The 17,965-nt window shown below is 39.0% G+C and overlaps 1 protein-coding gene across 4 annotated transcripts in view; it reads right to left on the bottom strand.

The window, feature by feature from the left end:
• The window catches only part of LOC128650245 (uncharacterized), a 56,919-nt gene that overhangs the window by 16,521 nt on the left and 22,433 nt on the right, over window positions 1–17,965 (bottom strand). For 3 of the 4 annotated variants that reach the window (XM_053704055.1, XM_053704054.1, XM_053704053.1), the window contains exons 2-3: window positions 4,959–5,219; window positions 3,276–3,395 (exon numbers count right to left, since the gene is read on the bottom strand). In XM_053704055.1, coding sequence (XP_053560030.1) covers window positions 3,276–3,395; window positions 4,959–5,016 — 178 coding nt within the window. In that variant the 5' untranslated portion in view covers window positions 5,017–5,219. Of the gene's footprint in view, window positions 1–3,275; window positions 3,396–4,958; window positions 5,220–6,548; window positions 6,622–17,965 lie in introns of all 4 variants that reach the window. The other variant, XM_053704056.1, reaches the window with a different exon arrangement.

Here is a 17,965-nt window from a genome sequence, read left to right as displayed (position 1 = left end):
TTAACACCGAAATACTATATGGCCTTTACTCATAGTGTATGATCAGCCTAAACAAGCTACCCTAGATGACTCTATTGAAATATATATTCCCCTATCTCCTTAATACTAGAGGGGTTTTGTTATTTGCAAAAAATAATATATAAAATTGCAATCTAATTTGATTTATTAAAGGAAATATTTTGTTTTGTTTGCTGAGACAGTATTGTGAACAAAAATAAATATAAAAATAAATATATATAAAAATAAAAGACTTGCCATTAAATAACCAACTATATGTATAAACTGATGCCCGATACTATTAAGGAGATAGGGGAATATTTCAGTACAGTCATCTAGGTAGCTAGTTTAGGCTGATCATACACTTACATACATTTTATATAATGGACTCACTGTCCTCCTCTACTCTGTCTGAAGATTTCAGCTGCCTGGGGGGTAATTCTTGCCACTTCACTTGCCAAATTAGTTCAGTGCTGCACTGCTGATGTTGACCCCTGTGCCACTCACTGTCATCTAACATGTGCAACCCCAGGCTGTGCGGCATACCGGTTCCTATGGCCTCTGTTTTCTTCCCACCCCCAGACCTCTAACCTCTTCACTCCAGAAGTACCGGGCGTCACGTGGATCATTTTCTCAGTCACTCTGCCATTCACCTCCTCTGAACAGATAGGCAGCGGCTTACAGTTAGCGCAAACCCTAAGCTGCCCTCGCCTCTCTCACACCACAGCGTTCCTCACGTGGTTAACTTGACTTGACTGACGCGACCAGTCAGCATATAGGCGGCCGTTACTACGCAGGCGCAGCCCATGATGAGTTGACAACTTGACATGACAGTCACCATGCTTTTTTCAGAAAATCCTACCTACCGTCCGTAACCTGGCTGACTGCTGCTATCTGGGACCTCACCTCGACCAGGACGGGACCCACCTAACCTGAGACCTCCTCACGAGTCACGTCATGTGTCTGAGGCTCAGAGATGGTGGCTGGCTCAGGCTGCCTTTGTCACATGGAGACCGGCGTCCGTTCCCTCTCACAGTCACTCAGTAAGTGACGTCATCAGGTAGGCTGGCTGTGGCTGATGGCAGGCTGAGTGTGTGCTGCGCGCAAGGCATGTAAGCTCCGCCTCCACTGGACCGCCTCCCTTGGGCTTGTCATCATTCACCACCAGTCCTCCTACCTACATGATCCACCCACTGAGCGCCGCTCTCTGCTCTGAGAGTTTGACCGTCCATCGCGGTGTTGATCATTCATCATCAAACAGTGTGTACAGTGCTCAGTGCACATAAGTAACATACACCGTGACCGTAAAATAACAAAATTCACTGACACCACATAGGGCGGGGGTGCTGGATTCGGCACACAGAGTGACAGATATCAAATAAAAAATAAAAAATACTTTTAAATTTTTTTTTAATGGCAGCAGTCGGCAATAATCAGCACTGCTCTCAGCGCCCCCCTGCTGGTGCGCACTAAGGCGGGAGCCTAAGCTGCCTAATACAAAACGCCGGCCCTGATATTCATATAGATATATAGGAATATATATTTTTCACAAAAAAAACTGTATATGCCCTATAGAAGTCTATTAGGAGAATAAGTTAGAGCGGTCATGATATTAGAAATACCAACGTTAGAGCGCATTTGTCTTTTGCTCGCTAACTATTCACTTTCAACTTGTAATACAGCAGTGTTCATAAAAATAGTATTTTAATTATTATTTAATATGTAATACATTAATTAAAATTCTTCCAGTGCTGTGTAAGACTGATCTTCTCAGATAAGGAAATTAATAAATTATTACAAGTAAAGTGTAATTAAAGGGGCAGTATACACCAATTTTAATTTAACCCTTTGAGTGCTAATGATGGCTCAGAGCCGTCACTAGCACTCTCCCACCTTGAGGGAGATCTGCACTCTCCCACCTTGAGGGAGATCTTGGGGCTCCCACCTGCTCCTACCCTGGCGATCGTGCCTGTAGAGTGACAAGCATCGCCAGGGCTTCCCGTTTTGCGTGATGACGTCATTGCGCAACTTTATACTTAACAATTTATACTTTATTCTTAACAATGTTAAGTATAGGAGCAGGGGGCATGCTGCTTAGAAGCCTGTATCTCAGGCATCTAAGCAGCTACAGACCCCCAATACCCACCATTGTGTTAATCGCCTAACCTTTCCAAAAGTGTAAGTCAGTGGGGGTCTGAAAAAAAAAAAAAGAAAAAGTAAAAAAAAAAAATTGTTAAAAAAAAAAAAAAAAAATTAAAAAATCTTAGCACCCAGGTGGGAAAGTGCTTAGCACTCAAAGGGTTAAAGGGAAAGTCAACACAAAAAATGTTATTGTTTAAAAATATAGATAATGCCTTTACTACCCATTCCCCAGCTTTGCACAAACAATTGGTTATATTAACATACTTTATAACCTTTAAACCTCAAAATTTCTTATGTGATCATGGGGCTGTCTCCCTAAAGACAGCCCCATGATCACATACTTTTGTATTAGCTTTTCACATCAGGGGAAGCTAGTTCATGTGAGCCATATAGATAACTTTGTGCTGACTCCCGTGGATTCTAACAACACAGTACTAATTGGCTTAAATGCAAGTCAGTAGATAAAGTCATGTGATCTGGGGGCCGTCAGAAGATGCTTAGAAATAAGGTAATAACAGAGGTAAAAAGTGTATTAGTATAACCATGTTTTCTGTGCAAAACTGGGGAATGGGTAATAAAGGCATTATCTATCTTTTTAAACAATAAAAAAATTGTGTTGGCTGTCCCTTTAACTGCATGTAATAAACACTACTATAAAGAATAATATGCACAGATACTGATATAAAAATCCAGTGTATAACCTTTTTAAAAAAATACTTAGAAGCTCCCAATTTAACACTGTTAATGACATAAGCCTGGGACACTCACTGAAAGATGCTGAAAACAGACCCTTCCCCCTCCCCTGAATATAAATAGACCCATTATACAAACAGATGCAATCTGAGGGCTTGGTAGGTGGTTAGGAGTCTGAAAATCAGTTCAATGTTATTTAAAAATAAGCAAAACTATACATTTTTACAAAAACACTCCCAGTAAATGGATCATCTACAAAACATGTATGCAAAGAAAAATCTAGTGTATAATGTCCCTTTAATTTATTAAAGGTTAATGGAATTTTTATTTCATTTGATATGTTTTAGGTATTCCAAAAACATCAAACTTTTCTTTTTATATTCATTTGCATTTTGCAAAACCAGGAGAACACCAATCAGTAACAGACGTGTTTTAATACTTACAGAATGTCGCTAGATGTGAATTTTTCCTTTCTATTGATTTGAAGATTATGGCAAAAATGACAGCTCCACAAATAACCACAATAAGGAAAATCCATAGAATACCAAGAGTGTCCTTGTAATCTGTTTAAACAAATGCATACAATAATAAATACATAAATATAATCATTAAGCTTATTTCTGTATTTACTTTATCTAAAGGTGCTAACAAAATTTTCTGCTTCACAAGTTTGGAACGTTACAGCATTAAAGGGACAATAAACCCAACATTCTTTTTTACTCCTATTATCAATTTTTCTTCATTCTCTTGGTATGTTTATTTGAAAAAGCAGGAATGAAAGCTTAATAGTCGTCCCATTTTTGGTTAAGACCCCTGGATAGCGCTTGCTAATTGGTGGCTACATTTAGTTAACAGTGGCTTATATGACTATGTCTTCAGAAGCAATACACGCCACTGCCAGCTCTCTAAAAGGTGGTGGTGTTTGAATACTGGTGCATGGGCCTTTACAGGATATGTGCGTATGCTGCAGAAAAACAGTAATACCTTTTACTTGAAGCATTTTTGTGAATGAAAGGATATTGCAAAAATACTTGTATTTCACATAGAAGTGCACCCATACGCATTTTAATTTTGACCTTTCTATCCCTTTAAAAAAATTATTTCAACCCAATTCTTCTAAAAGTTCGTGTTGGATATTAGAAAAACAGGATCAACCAATATATATATATATATATATATATATATATTATTATTTTAAAATGACCACAATATTACTGAACACAGCCGAGATTGATAACTTCAACGATATTTAATTTCCATAAAACCACAATGGCACTGTTAATGTACCATAATAGCTGTTGATTATCCAAAAAAGCTTTTGAGGGTGCCCAGCCACTATCACCAGTTGAATAGGCCACTTATTCCTCACTCTGCTGGTCCACAATTCTCTCCTTTTGTATTTTGTATATATGTTGTTTTTACATTTAAATAATGATGCATTTGGTACCAGTTTTTTTATTATAATTCAGTTGTTATAAAAAAAGGCCTTTATCATTTTTGGCATGATCAGTGCCATCTTGTTTTTTGTGGTTCTGAGCATGTACAGATCTGTGGCTGAAATTGTCATTTATCTGATTTGTGTTATCATTTGATCTGTGGATGTTGAGCATTTATCAACTGCTTTTGTATGTTTTGTTGTTGATATTTAATTGAAAACTCTTGGTTGTATTGTGATCACTAAAGTTGATGCTTTCCTTGCACCATATGAGTGACTTTTCCAAAATCCAATGCAATATTTTTCCAGTATGGAAATTGTGTTATTTTGTATGTTATGATCATTCCAAAGTCAAAACAATAAATCAGGAGCCAAACAAAGCCAATAAACACGAATGACAAGATTGGAATCCACCCCAATATATCCTACAAAACTCAAACGTTTAATTTATACAAGATGTGCATTTCTCAATTTTGGGCCAATCCAAATGCCAAATATCACAGCCATAAGCCGCATTTGTCAATCTTTAGAGCCTGTGCAAGTCTAGATCTTAGTGTGTTGCGCTTTCACAAGATGAATTCTGTCTCAGGAAATTGCCGAAGTGGCTTGGGGCCTCCATCTTCAGGCATTCAGATCGGCCCAAAATTACAAATACACATCAAATAGTATTATACTTTTTGCAAGGACTTACATGGTATATAAATATCAAACTCCATTGATATATTGACAATATCCTGACTTATCTTCATAACAGAAGCCTGGGAAGTGAAAAGTCTGCTGTCTATTGTTGCATTTTCTCCTTTATCTGTATTATTTCTAATATATATATCAATGGTTAAAGTGGATAACAGCTGTCTGTCTTCTTCAGTGTCCTTAAAAATAAAGTGAAAGTCTTCATAGGAGTAAACGAAATATGTTCTTCTTATTTGTAATGATCCATTTACTTTCTCGCCTATTTAAAATAAATATATAAAATATTAGATTTCAAATATTTTGTATTCCATATATATTCAGTACTGTATTAAATTAAACAGGGTTACATTTCATTTTCTTGTCAAGCTCAAGTAAACAATTTAAGAGTTTTGCTCAAATAAAAAATGGCTAATAATGAGCTAGATTACGAGTGGAGCGCAATATTGCGTTTACGCAGATGCGATATTTGCGCTCCACTCAGTAATACCAATGCACGTAAATGTGCGCTGGTATTACAGGTGCGGCGCAATGTGAATGCTACTGCTACCTCGCATTCACATTGCCGAAAGCCAAGCTCTCACGTGAGTGTGATTCCATAGGCTCCAATGGAAGCCTTGTTTTAATGTCGGCAGCCACAGCAAACCACCTAACGCAGCGCAGGGGCAAATCACACAGCATTGGGCAGCAATAAATAAAAATATAAGTGTATTCTTATATACATATATATTTATGTGTTTATATCTGTATATGACTGGGTAAAGTAAGAAATGCAGGTAATTACCCAAGCAGCTGTGGGTAAAGCCCAATGTACTGTAATTCCCCCATCAAAACTATTTCTTTAGCCATTGCCTGGGGGTTCAAGAAGGCGCCCCGCCGATCCTCTGGCATCCACCCCAAGAGAATCCTCTGGCATCCACCCCAAGAGAATTTTGCCCCCCCCCCTTGAACTGCCCAGGCTGAGCAAAAAATGTTTGATGCAGTGACTCTGCACTCTGAGGGGATTTTTTGATCATCTGGCTTTACCAACAGCCGATTGGGTAATGTCCGTTTTACTCCGGTAATCCTAGGATTAACCAATATCTGACTTTACCCGCAACATATATACACATACATTTATAAATTTATATGTACTGTATATAAGCATATACATATATATTTATAGAGAAAACACAAACCCCCATTGACCTCCATGTAAGGGCACCCCACATCCCCTCACTTTAACCCCTTAAAACTGCTTTGTGCAGTTAAAAAAAATATCATATTTATATTTGATGTTACTGAACTGTCCTCTTTATTTTGGGGGCAATTTGGCAACCTTTTTTTCGTTAACCAGAGGTCTGATCTCTGGTTAATGATTTCTAGCACTAAGTGTAAAAGAGAGCTTGCGGTACCATTAACCATCCACTTGTAATATCTGGTTATTTAACGTGCACCTGTAAACTGGCAAATTGGGTGCACATTAAGATAGCGCCTCACTTGTAATATAGCCCAATATATGCATAGGTTAGACAACTCAGAGTTTTAATGTATTCACAGGTTAGAGAGTTTTTACTTACTTAAATGGAAAATTTTGTTTTTAAGTACTTACCTGTCACTTGTTTTGCAGTCCCATTTGTTTTAGGGAACTGTATATCCTTTTAACAGTATAGTCATCTGAAAAGCTTTTAGAGATGTAAATATTAAATAGAATGAAATTATCTAATGTATTTGAAGGAACAATTTTTTCTTTCATGATTCCGATACAAACTTAAACAAATTTCCAATATACTTTTATTAACAATAAAAGCTTCATTCTCCTTTAATACTGAAAACATCAGTAAGCAAATCACAAGAGTACAGCCACCAATCAGCAGCTAGCTCCCAGCTCCTGAACCTGCTACCATTATACCAAAGGAAATAAGCAAATAATTTAACTGTTGGTCAAAATTGTATGCTCTATATGAATCATGAAGGAAATGATTTGGGTTTCATGTCCCTTTTGAATGGTTTTATAATGATGTTTTAATTTTGTTATTTGACCACTAGATGTCACCCTTACATTATCACAGTGTCTCTTAGTGAAGGGAATTACAGGAAAAAAATAAATTTTATAATATTTTGTATTTATTTTATAGCAATATATTTTATTATATTTCTATTATTTATGTGTGATACAATATATTTTGGGTATATATATATATATATAAATATTTGCAAGATTTTGGGTATGAGAAGTTTCTATTTATATATATATATATAAATATATTTGGGTATATATATATATATATCAACAGAGAAGCTCACTCTCACTTCAAAGTGTTGAGCAAGGGTGCCTGCAGGTTAAATCCATTCGTCAAAAAACAATAGGCTGGTCTTTTGTGAATTCAATGTTTTAATCTTGTGATGTTTCAGGGACAATCTCCCCTTCCTCAGACAAACATACTATAGTGTACAGTGCAGTTTTAAATAGTGTTACAAACCCCACCTTCTCTGTGAAAGGGCACCAAAATAGTTGTCATGGCAACCAAAGTGTTTATGTGCATAGAAAAACATAGCATAATAACAACATATTGAAATAATATTACTCTATTCGTCTGTTCCGGTATAATAATTTTTGGAAATATGTTTTACAGATGTCTCTATTAAGATTTGTAATCTGATTGGCTTTAGGGATCATCAATTCCTCCTTGTGTAGCATTCTATACATACGATTGATCATTGAGAGCCCTGTGGGCGGATACGATAGGCTCACCTTGTATGCTGTTAATAATGATGTCATGTGGCTGCAAGTAAAACTATCAAAGTTTACAACTAGTGGGCTTAAACAGCTTAATGTAGCCACCAATAAGCAAGCACTACCAAGGGTTCTGAACCAAAAATGTGCCAGCTCCTAAGCTTATGTTCCTGCTTTTTCAAATAAAGATAGCAAGGGAAGGAAGAAAAATTGATAATAGGAATAAATTAGAAAGTTTCTTAACCCCTTAACGACATACGTCGTACAGGGTACGTCTTGCACAAACTGGTCTTTAAAGACCAGCGACGTACCCTGTACGAGGTTTGGGTTGAAAGTGGCTGGAAGCGATCCTGATCACTTCCAGCCGCTTTCCGGTTATTGCAGTGATGCCTCCATATCGAGGCATCACTGCAATAACATTTTTCCCCATCCGATGCAGAGAGAGCCACTCTGTGGCCCTCTCTGCACCGGATTTCGATGGCCGCAATCGTTGGTGGGTGGGAGTCGACGTGGGAGGCGGGTGGGCGGCCATCGATGGCTTGGTGAGTGCAGAGGTGGGCGGGATCGTGGGCGGGGTAGCTGGGGGGCGCGCATGGGGAGGCGGGCGGGCGCGTGCACGGGGAGGGAGCGGGTGGGAACCATTACACTATGGAACAGTTTCTGTAAATTTAGAGGGAGAGAGGGGGAATAAAAAATGTATTATATATAATCAAAGTGATCTGGGAGGGGGTAGGGGTTTAGTCTTTTGGGGGGGGAGCTACACTACAGAAAAGTGGGGGGAAAAATAAAAAATATATTTTTTTTGTAAACTGGGTACTGGCAGACAGCTGCCAGTACCCAAGATGGCTCCCAATAATGTAGAGGGGGAGGGTTAGAGAGCTGTTTGGGGGGGGGGGATCAGGGAGGTTTGGGGCTAAGGGGGATCCTACACAGCAGCATATGTAAATATGTTAAAAAAATAATAATAAAAAATAAAAGATACCTTTTATTTTAGTACTGGCAGACTTTCTGCCAGTACTTAAGATGGCAGGGACAATTGTGGGGTGGGGGAGGGAAGAGAGCTGTTTGGGAGGGATCAGGGGGTCTGATGTGTCAGGTGGGAGGCTGATCTCTACACTAAAGCTAAAATTAACCCTGCAAGCTCCCTACAAGATCCCAAATTAACCCCTTCACTGCTAGACATAATACATGTGTGATGTGCAGCCTTCTAATTACCAAAAAGCATCGCCAAAGCCATATATGTCTGCTATTTCTGAACAAAGGGGATCCCAGAGAAGCATTTACAACCATTTGTGCCATAATTGCACAAGCTGTTTGTAAATAATTTCAGTGAGAAACCTAAAATTGCGAGAGAAAAAATACGTTTTTTTTAAATTTGATCGCATTTGGCGGTGAAATGGTGGCATTAAATATACCAAAATGGGCCTATATCAATACTTTGGGTTGTCTACTACACTACACTAAAGCTAAAATTAACTCTACAAGCTCCCTACATGTTCCCTAATTAACCCCTTTACTGCTGGGCATAAAAAACACGTGTGGTGCGCAGTGGCATTTAGCAGCCTTCTAATTACCAAAAATCAACGCCAAAGCTATATAAGTCTGCTATTTCTGAACAAAGGGGATCTCAGAGAAGCATTTACAACCATTTGTGCCATAATTGAACAAGCTGTTTGTAAATAATTTCTGTGAGAAACCTAAAGTTTGTGAAAAAATTTGTAAAAAAGTGAACAATTTTTTTTATTTGATCGCATTTGGCGGTGAAATGGTGGCATGAAATATACCAAAATGGGCCTAGATCAATACTTTGGGATGTCTTCTAAAAAAATATATATACAAGTCAAGGGACATTCAGGTATTCCTGACAGATATCAGGGTTCCAATGTAACTAGCGCTCATTTTGAAAAAAAGTGGTTTTGAAATAGCAAAGTGCTTCTTGTATTTATTGCCCTATAACTTGCAAAAAAAGCAAACAACATGTAAACATTGTGTTTTTCTAAACTCAGGACAAAATTTAGAAACTATTTAGCATGGTTGTTTTTTGGTGGTTGTAGATGTGTAACAGACTTTGGGGGTCAAAGTTAGAAAAGGTGTGTTTTTTCCATTTTTTCCTCATATTTTATCATATTTTTAATAATAAATTATAAGATATGATGAAAATAATGGTATCTTTAGAAAGTCCATTTAGTGGCGAGAAAAACGGTATATAATATGTGTGGGTACAGTAAATGAATAAGAGGAAAATTACAGCTAAACACAAACAACGCAGAAATGTAAAAATAGCCCTGTTCCTTAAGGGAAAGAAATTGAAAAATGGCCTTGGTCCTTAAGGGGTTAAAATTGCACACTGTATCAGAATCATGAAAGAAAGAAAAAACTGAATTTATGTTTACCTGATAAATCTATTTATTTCTGGATATGGTGAGTCCAGGGCTTGAGTAATTACTGTTGGGAATATCACTCCTGGCCAGCAGGAGGAGGCAAAGAGCACCACACCAAACTGTTAAGTATCACTCCCTTACCCGCAACCCCCAGTCATTCTTTGCCTTCGGTGCATGGAGGAGGTGAAGTTTAGGTGTCTGAACCCACAACCCCTAGTCATTCGACCGAAGGGAAATGGAGAAAAAGGAGCAACACAAGGTGTAGAGGTGCCTGAAGTTATAGTCAAAAGAACAACTGTCTTAAAATAAATGGTGGGGTGATGGACTCACCATATCCGGAAAGACTCACCATATCCGGAAATAAATTTATCAGGTAAGCATAAATTTTGTTTTTCTTTCCTAAGATATGGTGAGTCCACGGCTTGAGCAATTACTGTTAGGAACCAATACCCAAGCTAGAGGATGCGGATAAATAGGGAGGAACAAGACAGGCAGTCCTAAACAGAAGGCACCACCGCTTGAAGAACCTCTCTCCCAAAAGAAGCCTCAGCCGAGGCAAAAGTATCAAATTTGTAAAATTTTGAAAAAAGTATGGAGAGAAGACCAAGTTGCAGCCTTGCAAATTTGTTCCACAGAAGCTTAATTTTTGAAAGCCCAAGAAGAGGAAACAGCTCTTGTGGAATGAGCCATAATTCTTTCAGGAGGCTGCTGTCCAGCAGTCTCATAAGTCAAACGAATTATACTTTGTAACCAAAAAGAAAGAGTGGTAGCAAAAATAAGATAAAGGGAATCACAATGCAGAGCTGAGAGTTCCGAGACTCTTCGAGCAGAAGAGATAGCAACAAGAAAAAAAAAGTCCAAGATAACAACTTAATGTCTATGTTATGCAACGGTTCAAACAGAGCCAGCTGTAAATCTTTAAGAACAAGGTTAAGGCTCCAAGGAGGAGCAACAAACTTAAAAGACAGGCCTGATTTTGACCAAGGCCTGACAAAAAGATTGCACATCTGGCCAAACGTTTATGTAGTAAAACTGATAAAGCAGAAATCTGACATTTCAGGGTAATGACTGACAATCCCTTCTCCAGGCCTTCCTGAAGAAAAGATACAATTCTAGGAATTCTAATTCTACTCCAAGAGTAGCCCTTGGATTCACACCAATAAAGATATTTACGCCATATCTTATGGTAAATCTTTCTAGTAACAGGCTTGCGAGCCTGAATCATGGTCTCAATGACTGACTCTGAAAAACCACGCTTAGACAGAATTAAAGTGTTCAATCTCCAAGCAGTCAGCTTCAGAGAAATGAGATTTGGATGAAGGAAGGGACCCTGAATCAGGAGGTCCTTCCTCAGAGGTAGTCTCCAAGGTGGGAGAGATGACATCTCCACTAGGTCTGCAAACCAGATCCTGCGAGGCCACGCAAATGGAGTAAAAAGTAATGCCAACCTGAAAACCCAAGGAACCGCCAGAGCATCTATCAGAACGGCCTGCAGATCTCTTGACCTTGAACTGTACCTTGGAAGCTTGGTGTTCTGACGGGACGCCATCAGATCTAACTCTGGCACCCCCCATTAGAGGACTAAGCTGGAAAACACCTCTGGATGTAGTTCCCACTCCCCGGGATGAAAAGTCTGTATGCTCAGAAAATCCTGGAATGTGGATGGCAGACAGACAGCAATAGCGGGTCTCTGCCCACTGAAGAATCTGAGTATCCTCCTTCATGGCTAAGAAACTCAGAGTTCCTCCCTGGTGATTGATGTAAGCCACAGAAGTTATGTTGTCTGACTGGAACCTGATAAACTGGGCCAAGCCAATAGAGCATTGTAAATCACCCTCAACTCCAAGATGTTGATGGGAAGAACAGACTCCTTCCGAGTCCAAAGGCCCTGAGCTTTTAATGAGTTCCAGACTGCTCCCCAGCTCAGCAGGCTGGCGTCCGTGCTCACGATCACCCAGGAAGGTTTAGAAAGCATGTGTCCTGAGACAGATATTCCTGAGAAATCCACCACGGGAGAGAATCCCTTGACGACTGATCTAACTCTATTCTCTGAGATAGATCCGCATGGTCGCCATTCCATTGTCTGAGCATGCACAACTGGAGAGCTCTTAAATGGAATCGAGCAAAAGGAATGATGTCCATGGAAGCCACCATCAGACCGATAACCTCCATACATTGAGCCACTGAAGGATGAGCAGATGCCTGAAGAGAGAGGCAAGAGGAAATTATTTTGTTTTTTCCTGACCTCTGTCAATCAATAGAGAATCTATTATGGTCCCTAAGAACACTACTCTTGTAGCAGAGGAAATTGAGCTTTTTTCCAGATTCACATTCCATCCGTGAAAACGAAGAAAAGACAACAATATCTCTGTGTGAGATTTTGCTAGTTGAAAAGATGGCGCCTGAACCAATATGTCATCCAGGTAGGGTGCCACAGCAATTCCACGAGAACGGATCACTGCTAAAAGAGCCCCTAGAACCCTTGAAAAAAATCTGGGAGCCGTGGCTAGACCAAATGGAAAGGCAACGAACTGGAAATGTTTGTCCAGAAAGGCAAATCTCAGGAATCTGTGATGGTCCATGTGAATAGGAACATGAAGACATGCATCCTTTAGGTCTATGGTTGTCATAAACTGACCCTCTTGTACTAAAGGAAGAATGGAGCGTATAGACTCCATCTTGAGTATGGAACTTTGAGAAACTTGTTTAGACACTTTAAGTCTAGAATGGGATGGAAAGTTCCCTCTTTTTTGGGAACCACAAATAGGTTGGAGTAGAACCCGAGACCCTGTTCCTGCATTGGAACTGAAACTATCACTCCCAGGGAGGAAAGATGTTGTATAGATTTCAAGAACGCCTCTCTCTTTATCTGGTCTGCAGATAATCTTGAGAGAAGGAATCTGCCTCTGGCAGGACAAGTCTTAAATTCCAATTTGTAACCCTGGGATACTATGTCCACAGTCCGGGGATCTGGGACATCTCGTATCCAGGCTTGAGAGAACTGAGAAAATCTGCCCCCACCTGATCCAATCCCGGATCCGGGGCAAACCCTTCATGCTGATTTGAAATCAGCTGCAGGTTTCTTTGATTGTTTCCCCTTGTTCTAAGACTGATTGGGTTTCCAAGAAGACTTGGATTGTTCCTGCTTGGAAGTAGAAGAAGGGGAAGGCTTTCCTCTGAATTTACAAAAGGAACGAAAATTACTCTGACATCCTTTAGGTCTATTCTTCTTATCTTGAGGTAGAAATGACCCTTTTCCACCCGTAATATCAGAGATAATTTCTGCCAAACCGGGTCCATCCAAAAAAGTCTCTACTTAAAGAGAATCAGACAAGGCGTTGAATCAATAAAATGCCGCACTAGTCGCGGTGGCAATACACACCACAGGTTGCCATTGGAGACCTTGATGAACATAAATCCTTTTCAAATCCCAGGCATGGTCCGGCACAGGAAAAACTTCCGAAGTGGAAGGTTCATCAAAGAAACTATTAAGTTTACTAGATTTCTTAGGAGCGACAACGACAGGGGTATCGGAGTCATCTAAAGTAGCTAAAACCTCTTTTAACAATACACAAAGGTGTTCAAGCTTAAATCTGAAGTATACCACCTCAGTCTCAGCAGAAGGAATTATACTGTCCGAATCTGAGATTTCACCCTCAGAAAGTCCTTCTCCATCAGACTTATGAGAAAGGGCAACTTGGGAAGCAGAACTGAGGACAGGCACCTTACTTTCTGAATTTCTAGATTTCCTCTTGCGTTTTCCCTGAAATCTGGGAATGGCAGCAAATGCCGCAGATACCGCTGAAGATACGTGGGCAGAAATTTCTGCTTTTAAATAAACTCTACTAGAGTAGAGAGTAACCGCAGGGCATTGCAGGAGAAAGCTGAGGTATTATTTTAACAGCATCATCCTGAGAGACATTAGTCTCAAAAATGTTACCTTTATTTTGCAAGGTTTTCTTGACACATGAAGAACAAAATTGCATAGGAGCTGCGATTTGTGCATCTAAACATAATAAGCATGAATTCATGAGAGCAGGCTCTTGCTCCATATCAGACATGTTGTGAAACAGTAAATAAATTTGTACAGGCTCATAACGCTGCTTTTTCACTCCCGCTTGTATTACGAGCCTTGCAGGTTTAGAGGCACCGCACACTTTTTTGGCCGTACCGCAAATTAACTTACGCAATTTGCATAAAGTCTTTTTTCAATGGGACTTCCATAGCGCCGGTATTACAAGCTTTTTCTGGGAGGCCAAAAAGTGAGCGGTACAACCTATCCCGCAAGATTCGTAATGCAATCTAAAGTCAGTAGTTATGAGTTTTACACTACAAAGCTGTAGCATAAAACTCATAACTAAAGTGCTAAAAAGTACACTAACACCCATAAACTACCTGTTAACCCCTAAACCGAGGCCCTCCCGCATCGCAAACACTAAAATAAAATTATTAACCCCTAATCTGCCGCTCCGGACATTGCCACCACTATAATAAACATATTAACCCCTAAACCGCCGCACTCCCGCATCACAAACACTAGTTAAATTTTATTAACCCCTAATCTGCCGCCACCTACCTACATTTATTAACCCTTAATCTGCCGCCCCCAACGTCGCCGCCACTATACTAAAGTTATTAACCCCTAAACCTAAGTCTAACCCTAACACCCCCTAACTTAAATATAATTAAAATAAATCTAAATAAAAATTCCTATCGTTACCTAAATAATTCCTATTTAAAAACTAAATACTTACCTATAAAATAAACCCTAAGCTAGCTACAATATAACTAATAGTTATTAACTATTTACTAACTACCTAGCTAAAATAAATACAAATTTACCTGTAAAATAAAACCTAACCTGAGTTACACTAACACCTAACCTTACTCTACAATTACCGTAAATAAATTACCTAAATTAAATACAATTACCTAAATTACAAAAAAAAAAAAACACTAAATTACACAAAATAAAAAAAGAAGAGAAGTCATCAGCGAAGCGGCAAGAAGTCCTCAACGAAGCTGGGAGAAGTCTTCATCCAAGCCGGCAGAAGTGGTCCTCCAGACGGGTAGAAGTCTTCATCCAGACGGCATCTTCTATCTTCATCCATCCGGCGCGGAGCGAGTCCATCTTCAAGACATCCGGCACAGAGCATCTTCTTCAAACTAAGTCTTCTTCCCAAATGAATCTTCCTTTAAGTGACGTCATCCAAGATGGCGTCCCTGGAATTCCGATTGGCTGATTGGAACAGCCAATAGAATGCGAGCTCAATCCTATTGGTTGATTGGATCAGCCAATAGGATTGAAGCTCAATCCTATTGGCTGATTGCATCAGCCAATAAGATTTTTTCACCTTTAATTCCGATTGGCTGATAGAATTCTATCAGCCAATCGGAATTCAAGGGACGCCATCTTGGATTACATCACTTAAAGGAACATTCATTCGGAAAGAAGACTTCGTTTGAAGAGGATGCTCTGCGCCGGATGTCTTGAAGATGGATCCACTCCGCGCCGGATGGATGAAGATAGAAGATGCCATCTGGATGAAGACTTCTGCTCGTCTGGAGGACCACTTCTGCCGGCTTGGATGAACACTTCTCCCGGCTTCGTTGAGGACTTCTTGCCACTTCGCTGAGGACTTCTCCCGGCTTCATTGAGGATGGATGTCCGGTCTTCAAAACTGTAAGTGGATCTTCAGGGTTTAGTGTTAGGTTTTTTTAAGGGTTTATTAGGTGGGTTTTAGCTTTAGATTAGGCTTTGGGCAATAGAAAAGGAGCTAAATGCCCTTTAAAGGGCAATGCCCATACAAATTCCCTTTTAAGGGCAATGGGGAGCTTGTTTTTTTTTTAGTTAGGTTTTTATTTGGGGGGGTTGGTTGCATGGGTGGTGAGTTTTACTGTTGGGGGGGTGTTTGTATTTTTTTTTTATAGGTAAAAGAGCTGATTTCTTTGGGGCAATGCCCCGCAAAAGGCCCTTTTAAGGGCTATTGGTAGTTTATTGTAGGCTAGGGGTTTTTTTTTTATTTGGGGGAGGGGCTTTTTTATTTTGATAGGTCTATTAGATTAGGTGTAATTAGTTTAAATATCTATCTAATAATTTCTTTTTTTATTTTGTGTAATTTAGTGTTTGTTTTTTGTAATTTAGGTAATTGTATTTAATTTAGGTAATTTATTTAATTGTAGTGTAAGCTTAGGTGTTAGTGTAACTCAGGTTAGGTTTCATTTTACAGGTAAATTTGTATATATTTTAGCTAGGTAGTTAGTAAATAGTTAATAACTATTTACTAACTATTCTACCTAGTTAAACTAAATACAAACTTGCCTGTGAAATAAAAATAAAACCTAAGATAGATACAATGTACTATTAGTTATATTGTAGCTAGCTTAGGGTTTATTTTATAGGTAAGTATTTAATTTTAAATAGCAATTATTCAGTTATTAATAGTAGGTTTTATTTAGATTTATTTTAATTATATTAAAGTTAGGGAGTGTTAGGGTTAGATTTAGGGGTTAACAAATGTAGGTAGGTGGCGGCGATGTTAGGAGTGGCAGATTAGGGGTTAATAATATTTAAAGGGACACTGAACCCAATTTTTTTATTTGTAATTCAGAAAGAGCATGCAATTTTAAGCAACTTTCTAATTTACTCCTATTATCAATTTTTCTTTGTTCTCTTGCTATCATTATTTGAAAAAGAAGGCATCTAAGCTTTTTTTTGGTTTCAGTACTCTGGACAGCACTTTTTTATTGGTGGATGAATTTATCCACCAATCAGCAAGGACAACCCAGGTTGTTCACCAAAAATGGGCCGGCATCTAAACTTACATTCTTGCATTTCAAATAAAAATACCAAGATAATGAAGAAAATTTGATAATAGGAGTAAATTCAAAATTTGCTTAAAATTTCATGCTCAATCTGAATCACGAAATTAAATTTTTGTGTACAGTGTCCCTTTAACTAGTGTTTGTGAGGCGGGAGTACAGCAGATTAGGGGTTAGTAAGTATAATGTAGGTGTCAGCGATGTCGGGGGCAGCAGATTAGATTTTAATAAGTGTAAGATTAGGGGTGTTCATGTTAGGGTGTTAGGTGTGAAACATAAAATGTATTTCCCATAGGAATCAATGGGGCTGCGTTACGGAGCTTTACGCTGCTTTTTTGCAGGTGTTAGACTTTTTTTCAGCCGGCTCTCCCCATTGATGTCTATGGGGAAATCGTGCACAAGCACGTAAAACCAGCTCACCGCGGCTTTCAGCAGCGCTGGTATTGGAGTGCGGTATGGAGCTCAATTTTGCTCTATGCTCACTTCTTGCCTGATAATGCTGGGTTCATGAAAACCTGTAATACCAGCGCTGTAGGAAAGTGAGCGGTGACAATAACGTGCAAGTTAATGCCGCACCCCTCATACCGCAAAACTCGTAATCTAGCAAAACTCGTAAAATAAGCCAAGGAAAAAATTCACTTAAAATTTCATCCCAAATTAGGATCGATCCCCAGCTAAAATTATGTGAGGAAAGTTAAGAAAAAACATTTAATAAACAACTTTTTCCTCAGAAACGTTATGAAGTAAAGCTGGTCATGTGACCGCACCTGCCGAACTCATTGCTTCCTGGTACACTGATTACCAAAAATAACCGTTTTTTCAAACCGGACAGTTTAAAATGTTGCATCAGTTTATTTTAAAGCAAATGGGAAATGAATAAGGTGCTGAAATAGAAAATCCAGCCTTACTTCCAGTTTAAACTTGTTCCTCAGAAACGTTATGAAGTAAAGCCACTCATGTGACCGCACCTGCCGAACTCATAGCTTCCTGGTACACTGATTACCAAAAATAAAAAAAATTTCAATCCGGACAGTTTAAAATGTTGCATCAGTTTATTTTAAAGCAAATGGGAAATGAATAAGCTGCTGA

Source organism: Bombina bombina, chromosome 2, assembly GCF_027579735.1.
Source record: "Bombina bombina isolate aBomBom1 chromosome 2, aBomBom1.pri, whole genome shotgun sequence".
NCBI classification, from domain to species: Eukaryota; Metazoa; Chordata; class Amphibia; order Anura; family Bombinatoridae; genus Bombina; species Bombina bombina.
The sequence above is the reverse complement of the archived record's forward strand: the minus strand, read 5'-3'. Positions and strand labels throughout refer to the sequence as shown.